The following is a 16,820-nucleotide window of genomic DNA, read 5'->3' as shown; positions in this document are numbered from 1 at the left end:
TTTGAGGAGGAAAGGGGAGGGGGGGGGGAAGATAAATAAAAAAATACATTTAAAAAAAGCACACTGGAATTTGACTTCAGTTTAATTCTTTGAGACAAACTGGACGATGAGAAAACCTTTCCTAACACAATCAGGGGTCCCTGACACCAAATTAAATCCTCCATTTAATCCTGGTAAAAATAAAAATACAGCTGGTATTAAAGCAATTAAAGCACACATCCTTTAAAATAAGAAATATGATTACAATACCAACATTTTTTTTTATTATAAAATTCAGTAAGAGTAAGATATAATAAAGCCAGACACCCCACATAAGTTGAATTATAAGCAGGCCTTTGAGACATAACTAGCAGCAACATAATCCAAGGGCCTGGACACCCACCCACCCCACAGTGCAGCTACCAATCTGTGGCAACATTACAATGAAATGAAGCCTTTGTGGCAAATAAATACATTTCTCTCTCCAATGAACTAACTGAGATTACCTCTAGTTGGAGCGCAGTGTGTGCAGTCAGCCAGAACAGCTTTTCATTTTTTTCCTTCTTTTTTTAAATATAAATTTTAAGAGTCTGCACAGGAAGTTTAACCCAACTTCCCTCGAGCATGTGATCCTCTACCATCGTTACAACACATCCTAGCAGTGTGAAGACATACAGAAAATTGAGAGGTAATGAGCTTTTACCTTCCCTCTAACATCGGCAGGCAGTTTTAGAGCAGTATGTATCCATGAAGCTTGAGTGGACCAGCAGTCTAAGAATAAAACTGATCCTGAGAAACATATCTACATGGTGGTTTCTCTAACAAAAAGGCACACAAACATGGAGACACCTTGCAGGTAGTTCTGTCTTCAAGAACACCAGAGACATGGACAGATGGTCATCAGTGCAGAGGACAAACACATGATTTACAATTAAAAAAATAAAATAAAAAATAAAGATCCAGGCCATTAAAAAGGTATACTGCCATTAAGAAACATCTTCTTTTCCCCAATCTCTAAAACAACACTTAAGGGAAAAAAAGAACGCATATGAATTGAAACCTTTTTGGTTTAATGCGAAATAGCCTTGACGTTTTGATGTTGAGTAGCAGACTAATATCATAATCAGTTTATCATTTCAATCTGACTCACAGCTGTAACAGTGTTTATAAACACTGGTTAACCAAATCTACCAAATTAAAGGATGGTTGAACCTTCAAGTGTCCACCAAAAAAATTAATAAAATTTAGCTTTAAAGATACAGTATGATGTCAAAAGATACCCTACTGAGATCTAAGCTATTAGTCGTCTAGGAGACAGTTATTTACATTCCAATTGTAAGAGATTTTACACCAAATTTGCAGTAATATTGCTTTAAATGTAAAATTTTTATATATACAAAAAAAACCAAAACAAAACAAGGGAAAACCTCTTGACTGGCAAAGTATTTTAAGACATCACATGCATGCTTACTTATTTTCTTTTTTTTTTTTTTTTTTTTTTTTAAATGAAAGCTTAAAAAAAAAAAAAAAAAAAAAAAAAAAAAACAACACACCTCTCAGGAGGAGAGCTTTGGGGGGAGAAAAAAACCAAAAACAAAACCCACAACAATAAAAAGGCCCTATTTGGCTTCAAGTCAAGATGTCCTGGCTTTGGCTTTGAACGGGCTACCATTGGCCCAACAGTACCATTCAGATTTAAGGGTTTCTGGACTTTGGGTTGCTGTCTGCCTGGACAAAAGTAGAATCTCGTAGTTTTTTCTTTTTTTATTCACAGCCGCTTCTCATTCCACTGGGCTCTTCCTCTGACCAGAGCGACCCGAATTTCGGCAGGTTAAACTACCTGAAACGAACCAGAAAGCAGTCATCAACATTTATTACAAACACAATTTTCTAACTCAACAGCAGCATTAACACAACCCCCCCCACTATATTAAGAAGGTGACAAAACTAAGCAGACTGATTGATCCACACAAACTGAACATTGCTTTATTGACCAAGAAAAAACAAAAACACATTCAGGCAACAATACCAGGTACAATAACTCAGAGAATGTGTTCTAAGACCACATGGAAAACAACAGATAAAATAAGGACCAGAATGCTACATTTGAGGAAAAAGATCAGAAAGTGTTTGCTCCAGAGTCCAGAAAAAGATGGATGAATCTGAGCCTGCTGCATAGAAATCATGTCGTCTCTCTTTATGAGCCCTAGACAATTGACCCAATGCAAAAATACACTGTCAACCAAGTCTAATTTCTCTGAAAATTGAAATTGCACTTTGTCTCCATAAATTACAGATAATTCTCGTTTAAAAAAAATAAATAAATAAAGTTGGCAAAATGTGTGCTTTAGGGATGGAAATACATGTTGGGAAAGCATCATTTTTAAATTGGGTGCTAATTGTACATCTAATCAAAGGCTCACTATAGTGCTACTATACATGACTATGCTGGCTAACAATCCACGATTAAGTACATATGCAGTGTAACTAAACTTAATGAAGATGTAACATAATAAATAGCCGTATGCTTTTCTGTAGTTGCTATGATTATTTTGGACTAGTTGGGCCCAAATAGTTTAAATTACTTTCAATTTAAAAACAAAATAAATCAAATACATGTTAAAATTAGCTACATAGTGCTTATAGTATAGGTTTGAGACATCTGATTCCATGCATAAGAAGTATAGGAAATTAAATTACCTGCTTGTGGACTTAATATCACATTTTGCTGTTTTCTCTTCTTCTTATCTTCTTGTATAGGTATGCCCTAAAATAAAAGACAGCTCAAAAGATGTACTGTTGTAGAAGTGTACAAAGCAGAATTAATTATAATTTAGGTTGACTGAAAACATACAACATACCTGTTTCTCTGTTTCTCGCAAATTCCTAAAGTGGGGTGAAGAAGAGTAATTCTCCATTTTCACATTACCTGCCAAATGACAAGTGAACATTGAAAGTATGTGACTTTTTTCATACTTCAAAGAACGTAAAGTGACCTTGCAGGTACTTACCAGCAGGGCTTCTGTACAGCTGACAGTCCTTCTTGATGTGGGCAGTTGATCCACATAGGTAGCAGCAACGGATATCCACTCCATCCCTTTTCCGCCAGTGTTCACTTTTGTGTCTGACCTGATCCTTCGATTCCTCTGCTGTATCCATTTTGTCTTGTGGGTACTCTGGCCTTCTCTCCGAGTCCCTTCTATGCTTAGACCTGGTCCAAAATCATTGACGATGTAACACTAACATTAAGGCAGGCACGCAAGGTGCTAACAGACTTAAGTAAATATTATGACAAAATACTTGAGATTGCACCTACTTCTTACGCAGGGGGCAGTCTTTCATGAAGTGGCCAATCTTTCCACAGATGCGACAGCAGCGATCATTGGGAGCCACTTCTCCTTCAGTAAGTACTTCAGGATCAAAGAAATACTCCTGGGAAAGATGCAGGTAAAACACAGTTTTAGTGCTAATTGGATAATATCACCACAATAAAAAAAAAAAAGTAATGTTCAGACAACAAATACAGACCATCTGACTGGGATACACAGGAGGAAAGTATCTGATGGGTGTGCCAAACACTCTTCTGCCATTGATAAAAGCCTTCATGATGAAATTTGTCACTGTTTTGATGACCAAAATAAAAACATGCACATTTTAAGTAGTGAAAAGTGCAAGAAAAATCATTGAGATGTCAGAAATGGGGGAAAAAAATAAATAAAAATCTATATCCATCTTACTTTTCCTCGAGAGACCAGCACCCAAATTATGATTGAGATCAAATGGATCTGTGACAAAGAAAAGGAACTTGAAAAATCTTCACAAGCAGACATATACAATTACTTTGATTCAGCAAATAAAAATTACACATTTGATTGTGGATAAATTAGTTACAATACACTGCAGCAATAGTCTCACACAAGGCTACCTTCAATGACTATGTATTTGGATGTCCACTGCTTGTTGAAGGTGGTGAGGCGGGCATGCTGTCGGATACAGACAACATGCTCTCTGAAGTCAAAGTCCTCAGTGTAAAAGCGGAGTAGGCCGAGCCACAGCTCCCCCACAGTCTCGGTGTTCTTCCCATAGTGTGGCCAGTGACTGGGCTGAAGGTGGAAAAAGACGATATTGATGAGCTACTAAGACAGTCTTACATTTATATTAACCATATTGTTTAGGCACAAATCAAATACAAAACACTTACTAGTGCTTTAAAATCATCAAAGAAGTACACATTCCAACCATCTACTAGTACTTCAGGCTTCTTCCCATCATGGATCTGCAAGAAACCAAGCAGTCAAGCTTGACACACGATATTGTGAAATACATTAAATAACTACTACAAAGAGACTTGTTGACAAATTCATCCAAATGGAGGTATAAGTTTGTTGTTTTAGTTTAAGGGGATAAATGTATTTGAGACAACACTCGCATAGACAAATCAACACATCTATGTGCAACTTGTTTGTAAAGAGAATAAAATTGGCTCTTCTTTCAAACAGACATCTGTACCTCTTGCAGCACAGGGATAACTGGTGGGTCTCTCTGCTGAAGGAAGAACAGCACCATGAGGGTGTAAGCATATGACGAGAGGCTACCACGTGAAGCATCTCCAATGTCACACATCTGTAATGGAAGTGGAAACAACATTTTAACGTTGAACAATACAATAGCAAGAACACTTAAAGATGTCTTAGTCACAAGTCTGTAAAGCATGTTCACCTTGGCAAAAACCTTCATGACGTAACAGAGGATCTTCACTCTTCTGTCAATTGCAGCATACGTAGCTAGTAGGTGAGTGTTGTGCAAGGCCTGAGAAAAAAAAACAAACAAACAGAAACTGCAAATTTCAAAAGGTTCACATTTTCTTATTTTCAAATACATACAAATGCAAAAAGAGCCCCACCAGTGTGTTGTAGAGGCTTATATCTCCCTCCAAGCCAGTGCGAACATGGTAGAACTTCACAATGGGTACTTTTGCTGTAGTGATGGGAAGGATGTTCCTCAGACCTGATGTGGATACATAATGACATTACAGGCACTTATGGGGAAGATTAAGAACTTTATTCAATCATAATTTATTTCAGCTTAATGCATTTCCTATTAATGTAAATGGGTAGGTAATATTTTTTTAAGGTGAATTATTTTAAAGATTAAATTAGAACTTTAGAATCTCTTAAAACCAGAACAGTTTGTCATTTGATCAAAAGTGACAGTTGCTGGTTGCAGACAAAATAAAGTGCATGAATGTCAGTTTCGCACCACAGCTACTATGTCTTACCAGGGTGTTTCTTTAGCGATCTTGCCAAGCTTTCAATGATGTTGATGCAGTTAATATCCTATGATGGAATGAAGGCAAAAATGATTTAATAATAACTCCTGCTAGATAATAAGTAATTCAACCATAACAATGATAAGGAACAAGGGCAACTTGCCTCCAAGTAAAATAATATTACCAATGTATTCTTCAAGCATATCGGCAAATCAAACACGCATCAACTTCAAGTCATCATTAGAAGCTTGATAAATCAAGTTGGTGTAAATTAAAGATCAACTGCAGCTGGTTACCTGACGAACAGAACCAAAACTACATGGTAAAGAATTATTGGTAACTCACATCTATGGTTTCTTGTCCTTCCAACACCATGCAGATGTCCAGGTCACTCTGTCTAAATCCAAAGCCATTTTTGGATGAGCCAAACAGTTGTAACTGAGCACCTGTGATTTAAAATTAATAATCAACACATGATTTGTTAACCAAATCATTCAGATGCATCATCACGCCAATTCAATTTAAAAAAAAAAAAAAAAAAAAAAAAAAAGTTAAAAGATCAACTTCACACCAGGAAACTGTCTTCTCACAAAAATCTCAAGGTCTTGAAGGATGTGCTCTCTTACACCCACTTCCAGTTCATCTGGGGCGAAATCACCTTAAAAATGAATGAATGAATGAATGATATTTAGTGACCAAGTAATTTACTGGACACAAGCACTATTCCACCAAAAGTAGTCTTAAATAACTGGCTTTACAACAGGACTCAGGAAATAACGTTATATGAACATGCCAATTAGACATATTATGATAACTAACTACAATTAACTAGTATATCAAAACAACAACTTGAAACAACTTAAAAAAAAAAAACAACTCAAAACTCACCTTTTTAAAACTGTTTTTGGCTAATTTTTGCCTGTTTTATATTGTCTATTTTACCTTTTTATTATTTGTTATCTTATGTGTAGCACTTTGTGACTCTGTCTAGAAAGGTGCTATATAAATAAAATTTTATTTATACAAAATTATGTTGTGAAAAACAGTCACATAAGCTGAGGTCCAGTGGATGCTATACTACACTTTTCATGCACCTGCATTAAGCTCTTTTTAGAGTTGTGTACATTTTAACACATATTCTCATCCCACATGTTAAACCATAAACTCACACAAATTTTACCAGATAAGCCTAAAACCACTGATACATCTGTGTTTTCTTCCAAAGCACTTTTTAAATCTTACATAAAATTTTGCTTAAGTGCTAATGATTAGAACTCAAAAAAAACATGAACAGGTGGACTTCATTAAGTTGAAATGAGGAACTTGCAATAATTAAGAGTTTGTTGAGACCAACAGTATGAAAATGTTTGCATGAGCCTCATTTTTTAAAACTTGTTCATACCATCGACAAAAACAATTTATTTTTCAACCATTTTAAATACATTTGTATATTTTTGTCATTGTATGTATTACTAAAATTTGCAAGAGTAGAAATATGACATCACAATGCAGGTAAGGGTTACATGTCCCATAATACTCACTGTAACACTGCTCACAGACTTTGTTGAGGACACTGAGAAACTCTGGTGTTACTGGGGGCAAGGGGTCAAGCTGCACTTTCTTGAAATCTTCTGGACAATCTTTCTTCAAATGTCCATCACGTTTGCACAAGCTGCACACGACCATGTGGGACTATGTGATATTGAAAGGAGTTACACATATAGTTTTCCTCACTTACAACCTAAATCTTTACCATACAACTTTAAAATGTTATGTGTTTTTTGTTTAATCAAATTACACAATTGCAAATGCTGCCAGTAACTGATGACAAGGGAAGGCAAACTTACCTTTCCTCTGGTGAAAGCTTGCTTGGTGAACTCATAAGATGGTCTGCTCTGTTTTTCACTTTTATTTTCTGGTGTTTCATCTTTAATTTGAGAAACACTGACAGGTGCCAAATCCACTTCCTCCTCCTCTTCCTCATCCATTGAACCAGGTGTGTCCAAATCTGGACCCTCCTCATCGGACAAAAGCTCCTCCCCTGAGATCTCGTCCACTAGGAAAATCTCTTCATCCTCTATGGTGAAGCTGTCCAGGTGGTGTCTGTTATGCATGTCGACATCAATATTTATGTCATCATCCTGCTCGTCTTCATCATCCTCATCCTCCGAAAGGCTGCTTTTGCCCAAGTCCACTTTTTCTTTTTCCCGCTCTTCATCTGAGTCACTGAATTCTTCAATTTCCTCCTCTTCCTCAATAATGCAATCAGAGTCCTCAGGGCCATTTTCTACAGATTTAGATTGGCTCGTATATTTTGAATGAATGCTGAGATTACTGAAATCTGACAAGCACACACTCTCGTCACTCAAAGCCTTAGCATTGGCCCCTTGAACATATCCTCCCTTCAGTCCTCTTTTGTGATTAGCAGCTGGTGTATTGAGTGACTGTGCAAAGTACTTGTATGTGGTTTTGAGGCAGTGGAGGATGTACTCGTACATTTGCTGGCTGTTCACTGTGCGGGCCACATTTCTCTTCACAGCAAACGGGTCTGAAACAGAACCATTTGTAAACATTAGAACACATAAAAGAAGTCTCTTCATCACAGTGGTTCACAAACGCACCTTAGCCACTGCAACTGGACACAAACAACCAGGTTTGGGGAGGGGGAGGTGGGGGGTTAAATTGAATTAATAACTTTTAAAAGGGTGGGATAAGGGGTATACAATAGTTTGTTGATTATATTGCACTGAGCTTTAAGAAAAATTACACTTTAAAATAAAGTATTACAAGTAAAACTACAATTAATAGTTAATGACTGATAAAAAAACAAAACTGTGGGTTGTTAACTTTTCCAACGTCTGAAACGGGGTATGCAAGAAAAGTATGAGAACCACTGCTTTAATCCATGAATCAAAAAGAAATAAAAATCTAGGTTTGGACAGAATCAACAGAGAAATAAGCAACAATAAAACAGATTCTGTGTGACTACTTCTCCTTACAGAAGTATCAAGACATGAAAATGATTCAAACATAACAGAAAGCTTCTGACCCTCTACAGCGATCCGCTTTTTAGGCCAGTCTTTCATCTCTCTGGAGAGGACAGCACCAGTCCGCACACTGATTATATTGTCAGCCATGATGAACTCCAGGGAATAGAAGCGAAGCATTTCGACCCAGAGAAGTCCAACTTCCACTGGTGGATGAGGACTTTGAAACACCAGCGGAACCTGCAAGACAGCCTTATATTACTACGAGTCTGAAAAATTATCACTCAAGTTTTCAATTTAACCCTTTAAGACCTACCATAGAACCAAGTCCGCCAGAGCTTATATTATATTTTTACATGTTGTAGAGCCATTTTTGGGAGCATTTCAAGTTGCTATACATCAACACAACCATTACAGCCTAAATTTTAATATGTATGCATTAAGTGCATAGTAATTACATAAATTGCAAAAAAAGTGCAATAAACTACAAAAAAAAATTGAAAATCGTTTTTGTTTTTTTTAACATATATTTCTAGTTAGAGAAATTTAAGAGGCTTATCCCTCAAAACTGTAAATACAAAAAAGTTGCACAAAATAGTTTCCCACCACAGGAAATTTATTTTGAGTGTCTTCATAGTTTTATTTTTGAAATACACCAATTTTTATATACTGCAGGAAAAACGAAAATAAATATTATAGTGCAAATTTGCAAAAAAGCAGCATATGCATCAAAATAAACTATTTCCAGCAGTGCAATATTAGTCCTAAGTATCCCAGAAACGACACAGAAAGTCATAAAGTCAAACATAACTTTTAAAAACACCAGTATAGGCTCATGAGGCCCTGATGGTAAAAAACTACATTTCCGCGAAAATGACGTCACTTCCGGTTTCGGGCAGGTCATGGCGGACATGCGATAGTTCGTGCTGATGGACATAGGAAGTGTTATGAACAGCTGATCGGATCGGCAAAGCGCGTTTCTGGAATATTATGTTTTTGTTGCTGCAAGGGCCTTTTATGCAGTTTTTGCAAAGCCATATGTGGTAGGAAACTGTGACCTAGGACAAGCTGATGGCATAAGATGTGAGTACAACTTCTCCGGTTTCATATGCAAAAAAAATTATTGCGCTAGCTCACGTGGTTGCAGTGCTACCGGGATTTAAAAATAGTTACGCAAAACGGAGCGTGCCCGCTCTGACCGGTTTTAAAGGGTTAACAGCCTTTTTTTTTTTAAAAAAAACCAAAAACCTGTCTCCAAATACAAGTCAAAATTATATTTTCTGTTCTTTGGAAGTCTTTCAGTTTATTTATGTGTGTATATCTTCATGATTACCTTCCCCTTTATGGAGTTGCCTTCTGCTGGTTGAGATGACTCCTTGGAGGAAGGGGTGTAGGCCCAGTGTAAATACCCATCCTCTGTATGAGTAAGGTTGAAGTCTGACAGCCGGCTGAGAGAAAACACTTTGATCTAAAGATGGGCAGATGTTTGCATCAGTTTATTCCAAAAAAATCCTAAAAAGAGCCAATAATGAAAAGCAAACTAATATGTTTTTTTTTTGTTTTTTTTGTTTTGTTTTGTTTTTTTAAGGATGGAAATGACTTACATCTTGGTTGAAATAGGTAGACAAGAGAGGTTCTTTGCGCTTCTGTAAGTAGAAGATAACCAAAAGGGCAAAGACATATGGTGGTAGACTCCCCTCTTCTGCGCGATCAATTTCACAGATCTTAACAGAAAGCCAAAAATGATGTTAAGAACAAATGCAACTTTGAAAAAAAGAAATGACTGAATAGTTTTGATGCCTTTGCTAATGTGAGGAACAAGTCTTTGTCTACTAGAAACATACCCGAGCCCAGCGTCTGAAGCCCAAAACCAGTGGCATGAGGAGAGGCTCCTGAGTCGCCAGGGCAGAAAGATATGTGGTGGTTTGGAACGCGTTTTCATTCCCTGCACTAACTTTGCAGATTAGACCACTGTTGAGGAGGGAGGGGGAACAAAAAAATAAGTTAATTTTAATTTGGAGTTTTATGCTCTTGTGGTATGAGCACTGTTAATATTCTCTTGTCACATGCAAGAAAAACCCATGTAACTGCAAATGATACAGACCTACTTCTCTCTTTACAGATGACCACAGGCACCCTGGCATGAAAGTCTGCCTCCATCTCAACAAACAGAGCTGAGAATAGCACAACACAAACAATTTAAACTTTCCATGACACTCAAGCACATGACTGACTTTACCATGTCTGAAAGATTTCTTCAAGACTCTTGAGTCTAAAATGAAAATAAAACTCACAGCTCACAGAGAGGCACTCCTTAACCAACATCAAGACATCTGGCTGATGCATCTGTGAATACATTCCATTTCAAAGCCTTTATACAGCATAAATATAATATTAAAAAGAACATAATTATGGTGCATGCTACAAGCACAGCATACACAACTTGTGAAATCTAAAATCAAGTGAAATTATATTTTTTTTTCCCCACCCACACATCTTACCTTTGCCATATACTAATATTTTTGCTGTCATCTCTTGTATTTGTTCCCTTAAATAATGTCACCCTAAACCCACGTAACTTGTAACATATACATGCAGATGAAAGACTTTTTCCCCTAGCTATTATTCTCCTGACAGGCCTCCAGTTTTAATTTTTAACGTCAATATCATTATAAAATTAACATAAAAATACAATAAAATTGTATCACACATCATGAACTCACACTGTGTTACTCACGTGAGTTGGATACTGAATGTCAATGTTGACATCAGAATCCTTGAATCCAAATTTAGTGCAAGATGATCCATAAAGCCTGAGTCGGACCTCTATAGATGAGAGAAAGCAAGTAAATATTGCTACGATTTTAATAATATTGAAAGAGTACAGTTGTTGTATATCGTGAACTTTCCTCTTTATGTGTCTTACCAGGCAGAACAGACAGGAGGAGATCTTGCATGGTGGAGACAACACACCGTCTCTTCTCAACGTCCAGGTCGTTCAGACCATGTTCCTGGACAACAGCATCTAGTACTGCACTTATGGCACTGATCTGCTCTGGACTAGGAGGCAGGATCTCAGTCAGCATCAGCTGCTCTTGTCGCTCCTATAAGCCAACATGCAAATACAGGAAAGGGGTCTTGATCACAGCCTTTAATGCATAAAAACTACTACTCCACAATAGCAACACAGTAACACAATCTATATAGGGTAAATGTAAAATAACCTTGGCCCTTCTCTTGTGCCGTTTGTCCCGAATATGCTTGTAAGCTTCAGACACAGACTCTAGGAGAACATCACACAGGGCACAGTTGTAAAGAGCAGCAGGGTTGCTGTGGGACCTCTAAAACAATTGTACAACACACACAAAAAAAAAAATTACAACGTTAGAAATATCTGTAAATCACCTACACCAACCAACTCAAACATTACATCACCTCTTACGGCTTCTAGGGTCTGTACCTTCTTTAGGCTGTAGATCTCGTCCCTGTTAAGCCGCCTCTCTGCTTGCCGTAGGCTGCGCAGCTCTTTGTTTGAGAGTGTGGACTCTTCAATCACAAAGCCCCTGTTCTCTTCAGCAAAAGCTTTCTTCTTGTTTCTGTTACGCCGTCTTTTACCTTTGAAAATGAGAAATGCAGGGGGATGTATGAATTTCTAGTTTGTTTTCAACATAGACTTAGTGATAAAGCTGAAAGTGTTTCATTCCTTCTGCAGTGACTGACTTCCAAACATTTACCTGATTTTTGAAAACCATCATCCGTGGCTTCTCTCCTTCCCTGTTCCCTGTCCTCCTTTGGACTTTCTCCTTGCATACCCCTCCTCCAGCTCTGCTGGGGGCGCTCTCTCCAGTTATCTTCCTGAGGACCTGAGAACCACCGGACATCATCTCTCTGTGAGGGGCTGTGGCCTCCTCTTAATCCACCAGGAGAGTGGCTTAGGGGCCCCAGTCCTCCCTTCTTAGGGCTGGCCCTGTAAGGCCCACCTTGATTTTTCTTGGCCTGCTGGCCTCCATCTGATCTGAAGTTCTGTCCTCGCACCTGGTCCTGCATCCACCAGCTTTCTCCCTTCTCTGCCGCTGCTGCTGCCGCCCCCCTCTCCCTGCCGCCTTGCTTAGCCCGGTAAGGCCTGCCAGAGTTTTCCATGATACACTGCTGTGATAAAACTGCAAGATAAAATGTCCAGTTAATGTGGTAATAGTCCTTATGTAATCAAAACAGCACTAACACAAACTGTGTTACAAGAGACCTGCCAAACGTCTGCGTTTGGCAGAAGTCCCTTGTTTGAAGAAGCAGTGTCCCATTTCAGTTCATTTTATTTTGGCATGTAGAAAAACGTATATTGGTTGTAACTGCTCACAATTTTCACAACTTGCCATGTAATCCATACCAGACTGTTGCACAACTTATATAGGCGATGCCGCATTTTTATTTTTATTTTTCAGCTCAGCACCTACTCGAAAATGCTGAGCCAATAGGTAGCGGGTGATAAAAACGGTAATATTAACCTCTCTAAAACACTGGCTGACTTCTGCAAACTCGGGTTAACAGTTAACCCTTTTTCAATGGCCATGAACGCTGACATTCCTAAAATACAAATTAAAAAACAAAAACTTGTTTTAAGTGTCAACATTTTTACGTCACTATTTTTAGTATAACACAGCCGCTTAGTTAGCTGAAATAGTTTGCGCACACACGTAAAGGCTAACCCAAACTACAGGATTGTGAGATTATGACATGGTGTAGACGTTAGCTAGCTTACCTAGCTTCAGCAGCGTTATTATTTGACTCTACTGTTACTTCTTCTACTTCCTCAAGCTGGCGGTTTACAACTTTGCCACCTCAGTGCCTTACAACTCGTCAACAAATAAGTGCCAGTAACCGCACTTGTTAGCTCCTGCTGCCACACAGTTACAGCAATGCTAACGTTAGCTACACATACTTAGCTTGCTAGCACGGGCACTTAAGGGTAACAGCTAGCAGCGGCTATCGTCCCTGTTTCTTGCAGTTTTTGTCGAGCTGCCCAGCCTACAGCTGAGATAAAGGCAGCCATTAATTACACGCTAGCTTGTACTATACACGTGTATTATTAAATGAATCAAAATACCTCCCGCTAGTGCACAGAGGACATAGTTGAAGCCTTGTTCAGCTCTGACTTGGCACGCTCTCTTGTCTTGCACTAGAGTTTGAAAGGTGACATAAGAGCCGTTTATTTTCTAGTCGTCACCGGCCGTGTTCCGCCCACCGCAAAAAAGGAAAAAAAACTGATATATTGCACAAAAATTAAATTTTTAATACTTATAAAAACATCGTGAATATTAAGAACTGTATACACTGCTCACATTTTTGTAGTAGAATTGAAATTATAATGTTGTTATTGTTGTTAATAATTTTCTGATGTTAGCATGATTATAGGAAGAACAAGAAGAAGAAAAATACACGTATCAAATGTAAACTATTTCATATACATTTCACATGTGAACATTTCATATGTAGGCTTTCTATAAAATAATAAGCCCAAGTAATTTGATGTTTTTTCTGCAAAAAGTTAAAGGGCAAGGCATCTATTGTCTTTTAATCTCGCTCTCTTGTGTAATAGACTCAAGAGTATAACATATGGTTCAGGGTAATTAATTAGATGGTGCCAGTGATTGTTTAGCTTTGGTTGCCCGGGGTCACAGGAGAGCCGCGAGCTGCCTGAGCGGGGAAGACCCCGCGAAAACTGACGTCATCAGAGAGAACTCCCCACTAAATCCAGAAACCAGCATCCAGGAGACTGCTGCTGTAGACGCACTGCTCTCAGTAGCCTAAATACGCAGTCGCTGGCCTAACAGCGTGTGTGCAAACCGGCTCTAGTCAGACACTGGAGATGGTGTCTTTTGAGAACTGTGAAGGTGGTTTCGACAGTGTTTTCAAAAGGAGCCGAATGAACGTCGCCTCTCCTCCAGAAACTCTCACGCTGGCTCAACAGCGCCAAACTGCTCGGAATAGAAAACAGAAACTCGTGTCCAAATTTAGAGACTCTGGTTTTGAAGAAGATTTGGCATGCTCCCCGATTTCATCCCCAGCTAAGAATGAGATTTCCCTGCTCATGTCACAAAATCCTGTTGCAGGGCAACTCTGCAGCTGGTACCTTCAGTACGGAGACATCGGGTTTATGATCCAAAGGGAGAAAGAGGCGCAGTTTCATCCCTGCAAAAGCCTGGCACGCCAACCGCAAGTAAGACACTTACAGCTTGTAACTAAATGAACCGTGTTAGACATATATTTATACTTTTTGACTTATTAGGCTACTTAAAAAATATGACAAAAATTTATATGACAAAAAAGATTTGTTGTCATATAAATTGAACCGGTAATTCACTCCTTTTGTTTAAAGGCAGATAGTTAAATGTTCCAGTGAGAATGACTTCCAGATACTAATTAGTTCTATTGTTCAACTAAAGAAACACCTGAGATGCAGAATACATGACGATTTTAGGACCATTTACTGATAATATGTAGGGTACTGTACTGTGAAATGCCAGAAAATATATACCTTGCTGTACATTAAGAGCACATCATATTTAAGAACCAAGGTCACTAAAAGTTTTTATTTTGATGAGTGTGTGTTTTACTTACAGTTGACCGCAGAGGCCCGCTGTAAGCTGGTCAGCTGGCTCATCCCTGTGCACAAACATTTCCGTCTGTCTTTCGAGTGTTGCTGCTTGGCTGTGAACATCATGGACAGGTTCCTAGCCTCCACACCTGTTGCTGCTGACTGCTTCCAGCTCATTGGTGTCACCGCACTTCTCCTAGCCAGTAAACAGGTTTGTGTGGTATGCTCGTGGAGCAGACGGTTTGTGTTTTTGGATATCATTCTACTATCATTTTCTTTGTCCTCTGCAGGTGGAGGTCTGCTCACCACGAATCAGCCATCTCTTGTCATTGTGCTGTGATGTGTTCACCAAAGAGCAGCTCTGCAACCTGGAGTGTCTCATCCTGCTTCGTCTTAACTTCCGCCTCTCTGCACCCACACTGGCCTTTTTTCTAGACTATTACACCAACTGCATCGAGGCTTCACAGCTAGTGACTGGGAACAAAGGTGGTGACAGGATTTCAAGGATGAATCCTGACACAAAAATGCCCAGGCAGTGCAGCAACCTTGCACAAAATGTTTGTGAGCTGACTCTTGCAGACTATGCTTTCAACAAATACCCTCCATCACTGACTGCCAGCTGTGCACTGAGAGTAGCTAGTGAGTTACTGAAAAGTAAACGAGGTCTTCCTGAGCATGAAACCATCCATTCACACGAAGATCAGTGGGACAGTTTTGTGGATGAACTATGCACACAGTCAGTATCTTTTCAGCCAACAGGAAATCCTCAGCATTATGAGGGAGACTCACTAGCAGTGAAGGATGACAGCTACAAACAGAGTCTGGTGCAGGAATGCAAAGACAACCTGAAGCTGTTGGTGTCATTAAACCTGGAGACATTGGATGTGATGTCTACTATGTGACTACATGAGTGTGACTATTTTGATAACAGCAATTTAAATTCCCCTTTAATTTTGGGTTATAGTGTTATATCTTAAACAAAGAAGTGAGGATAAGATATCTATTTGGGGGGTTTTGGTGCTCAGAATTCTTGTGTTTATGCAGACCTACTTTTACTTATACATACCTCATAGACAGTCAACCGTTTACAGCTACAGGATGCTTAAGATTTAGCATTGCTTTTTATTTATTTAAGATAATTTACTATATAATTATGAAGTATATTGAAATATAATTTTTATTTTTCATTATTTTTAACAAAAAGTCAGAATCCTCTGTATGCCAGTTTATTTGTTGCGGGTTTATGAGTTTTGTTAGTTTTGGAACATCTTTAATGAAGAAAAATGTGTTGTAATGAATTGATTGCTACAGTTAATTAAAATCATCTTCAAACGCATTTGTCCCGGTTTCTAAACTTATTGTGAAAAATTACGTTTTTTTTTCATCGCAACTTATGTTAACTGTTGAAATAAATCAACTATAAGCAAGATGTGCCACACGAAGTGTGAGCTACCACAAAGAATGCAGCTAAAATAATTTTGACTATCATATGAAACAGAATAAAATTAATTAAAATGACAACTTAAAGAATACATGTGAGTCAAAAACATAAAAATCTGCCTTGATTACATGCATAGGTAATCATGACACCCGAGAAAAAGCAGTTGAATGTCTGTTTGCAAATTCTTTGTGTTTTAATAGACGTGGAAGTGGAGTCTCAGTTTTCACAGCACAGCAGTATTAAATGACTGATGACAAAATGTCACGCCAGAAAGCACGTTTTTTACAAGTATAAATCTAATAGCCCCCACCCTACACACACACACACACACACACGACCATGAAGGTGCTGTAAATGTGAGGATAAGACCTTGTGTGTAACATTACTTTCCTCAATGTACTGACTCTTGTGGCTCTCCAACACGGGCTATTGTGCTTGTTTGCCTGGAAGTCCGTTTACCCTTGGCTATATTATGTGAAACCGAATTGTGCCAACCCAGTTTGGTCAATCGAGGGGCTTTATCTGATAATCCATTACGCGTGGCAGCTCGAC

The 16,820-nt window shown here is 38.4% G+C and overlaps 2 protein-coding genes across 3 annotated transcripts; one reads left to right on the top strand and one right to left on the bottom strand.

The window, feature by feature from the left end:
- Positions 1 to 64: 64 nt before the first annotated feature.
- tut7 (terminal uridylyl transferase 7) lies at positions 65 to 13,452 on the bottom strand. 2 transcript variants are annotated; one of them, XM_084946552.1, is made up of 29 exons: positions 13,337 to 13,452; positions 11,970 to 12,395; positions 11,696 to 11,850; positions 11,460 to 11,576; positions 11,162 to 11,339; positions 10,973 to 11,061; positions 10,530 to 10,581; positions 10,340 to 10,409; positions 10,080 to 10,206; positions 9,840 to 9,959; positions 9,569 to 9,703; positions 8,298 to 8,475; positions 7,096 to 7,796; positions 6,790 to 6,940; positions 5,820 to 5,906; positions 5,594 to 5,694; positions 5,258 to 5,315; positions 4,883 to 4,986; positions 4,699 to 4,788; positions 4,489 to 4,602; positions 4,181 to 4,255; positions 3,905 to 4,082; positions 3,717 to 3,764; positions 3,508 to 3,599; positions 3,296 to 3,411; positions 2,991 to 3,190; positions 2,841 to 2,908; positions 2,680 to 2,746; positions 65 to 1,819 (listed from the first exon to the last, which is right to left on the bottom strand). In XM_084946552.1, the coding sequence occupies exons 2-29, from the start codon at positions 12,373 to 12,375 to the stop codon at positions 1,761 to 1,763; spliced, it is 3,936 nt and encodes a 1,311-aa protein (XP_084802678.1). In that variant the 5' UTR covers positions 12,376 to 12,395; positions 13,337 to 13,452; the 3' UTR covers positions 65 to 1,760. The 2 variants fall into 2 exon arrangements, with proteins under 2 accessions (XP_084802678.1, XP_084802679.1); XM_084946553.1 differs by lacking the exon at positions 13,337 to 13,452 and adding an exon at positions 12,992 to 13,290.
- ccno (cyclin O) lies at positions 12,250 to 16,164 on the top strand. The gene is made up of 4 exons (XM_084946554.1): positions 12,250 to 12,351; positions 14,343 to 14,449; positions 14,853 to 15,038; positions 15,118 to 16,164. Exons 2-4 carry the CDS (start codon positions 14,387 to 14,389, stop codon positions 15,727 to 15,729), a joined length of 861 nt encoding a protein of 286 aa, XP_084802680.1. The 5' UTR covers positions 12,250 to 12,351; positions 14,343 to 14,386; the 3' UTR covers positions 15,730 to 16,164.
- The last annotated feature ends 656 nt before the right edge of the window (positions 16,165 to 16,820 follow it).

Source organism: Perissodus microlepis, chromosome 12, assembly GCF_051167445.1.
Source record: "Perissodus microlepis isolate ML-2025 ecotype Zambia chromosome 12, ASM5116744v1, whole genome shotgun sequence".
Lineage (NCBI taxonomy): Eukaryota > Metazoa > Chordata > Actinopteri > Cichliformes > Cichlidae > Perissodus > Perissodus microlepis.
This window is presented reverse-complemented; position numbering and strand designations above follow the sequence as displayed.

Coding starts and splice junctions, on each gene's coding strand:
- ccno (XM_084946554.1), top strand. CDS start 14,387: ATGATCCAAAGGGAGAAAGAGGCGCAGTTTCATCCCTGCAAAAGCCTG. Junction 14,450..14,852: donor GCCTGGCACGCCAACCGCAA/GTAAGACACTTA, acceptor TTTTACTTACAG/TTGACCGCAGAGGCCCGCTG. Junction 15,039..15,117: donor TTCTCCTAGCCAGTAAACAG/GTTTGTGTGGTA, acceptor TGTCCTCTGCAG/GTGGAGGTCTGCTCACCACG.
- tut7 (XM_084946552.1), bottom strand. CDS start 12,375: ATGGAAAACTCTGGCAGGCCTTACCGGGCTAAGCAAGGCGGCAGGGAG. Junction 5,907..6,789: donor AGTCTGTGAGCAGTGTTACA/GTGAGTATTATG, acceptor TTCATTTTTAAG/GTGATTTCGCCCCAGATGAA. Junction 3,412..3,507: donor CTGTGTATCCCAGTCAGATG/GTCTGTATTTGT, acceptor CATCTTTCCCAG/GAGTATTTCTTTGATCCTGA.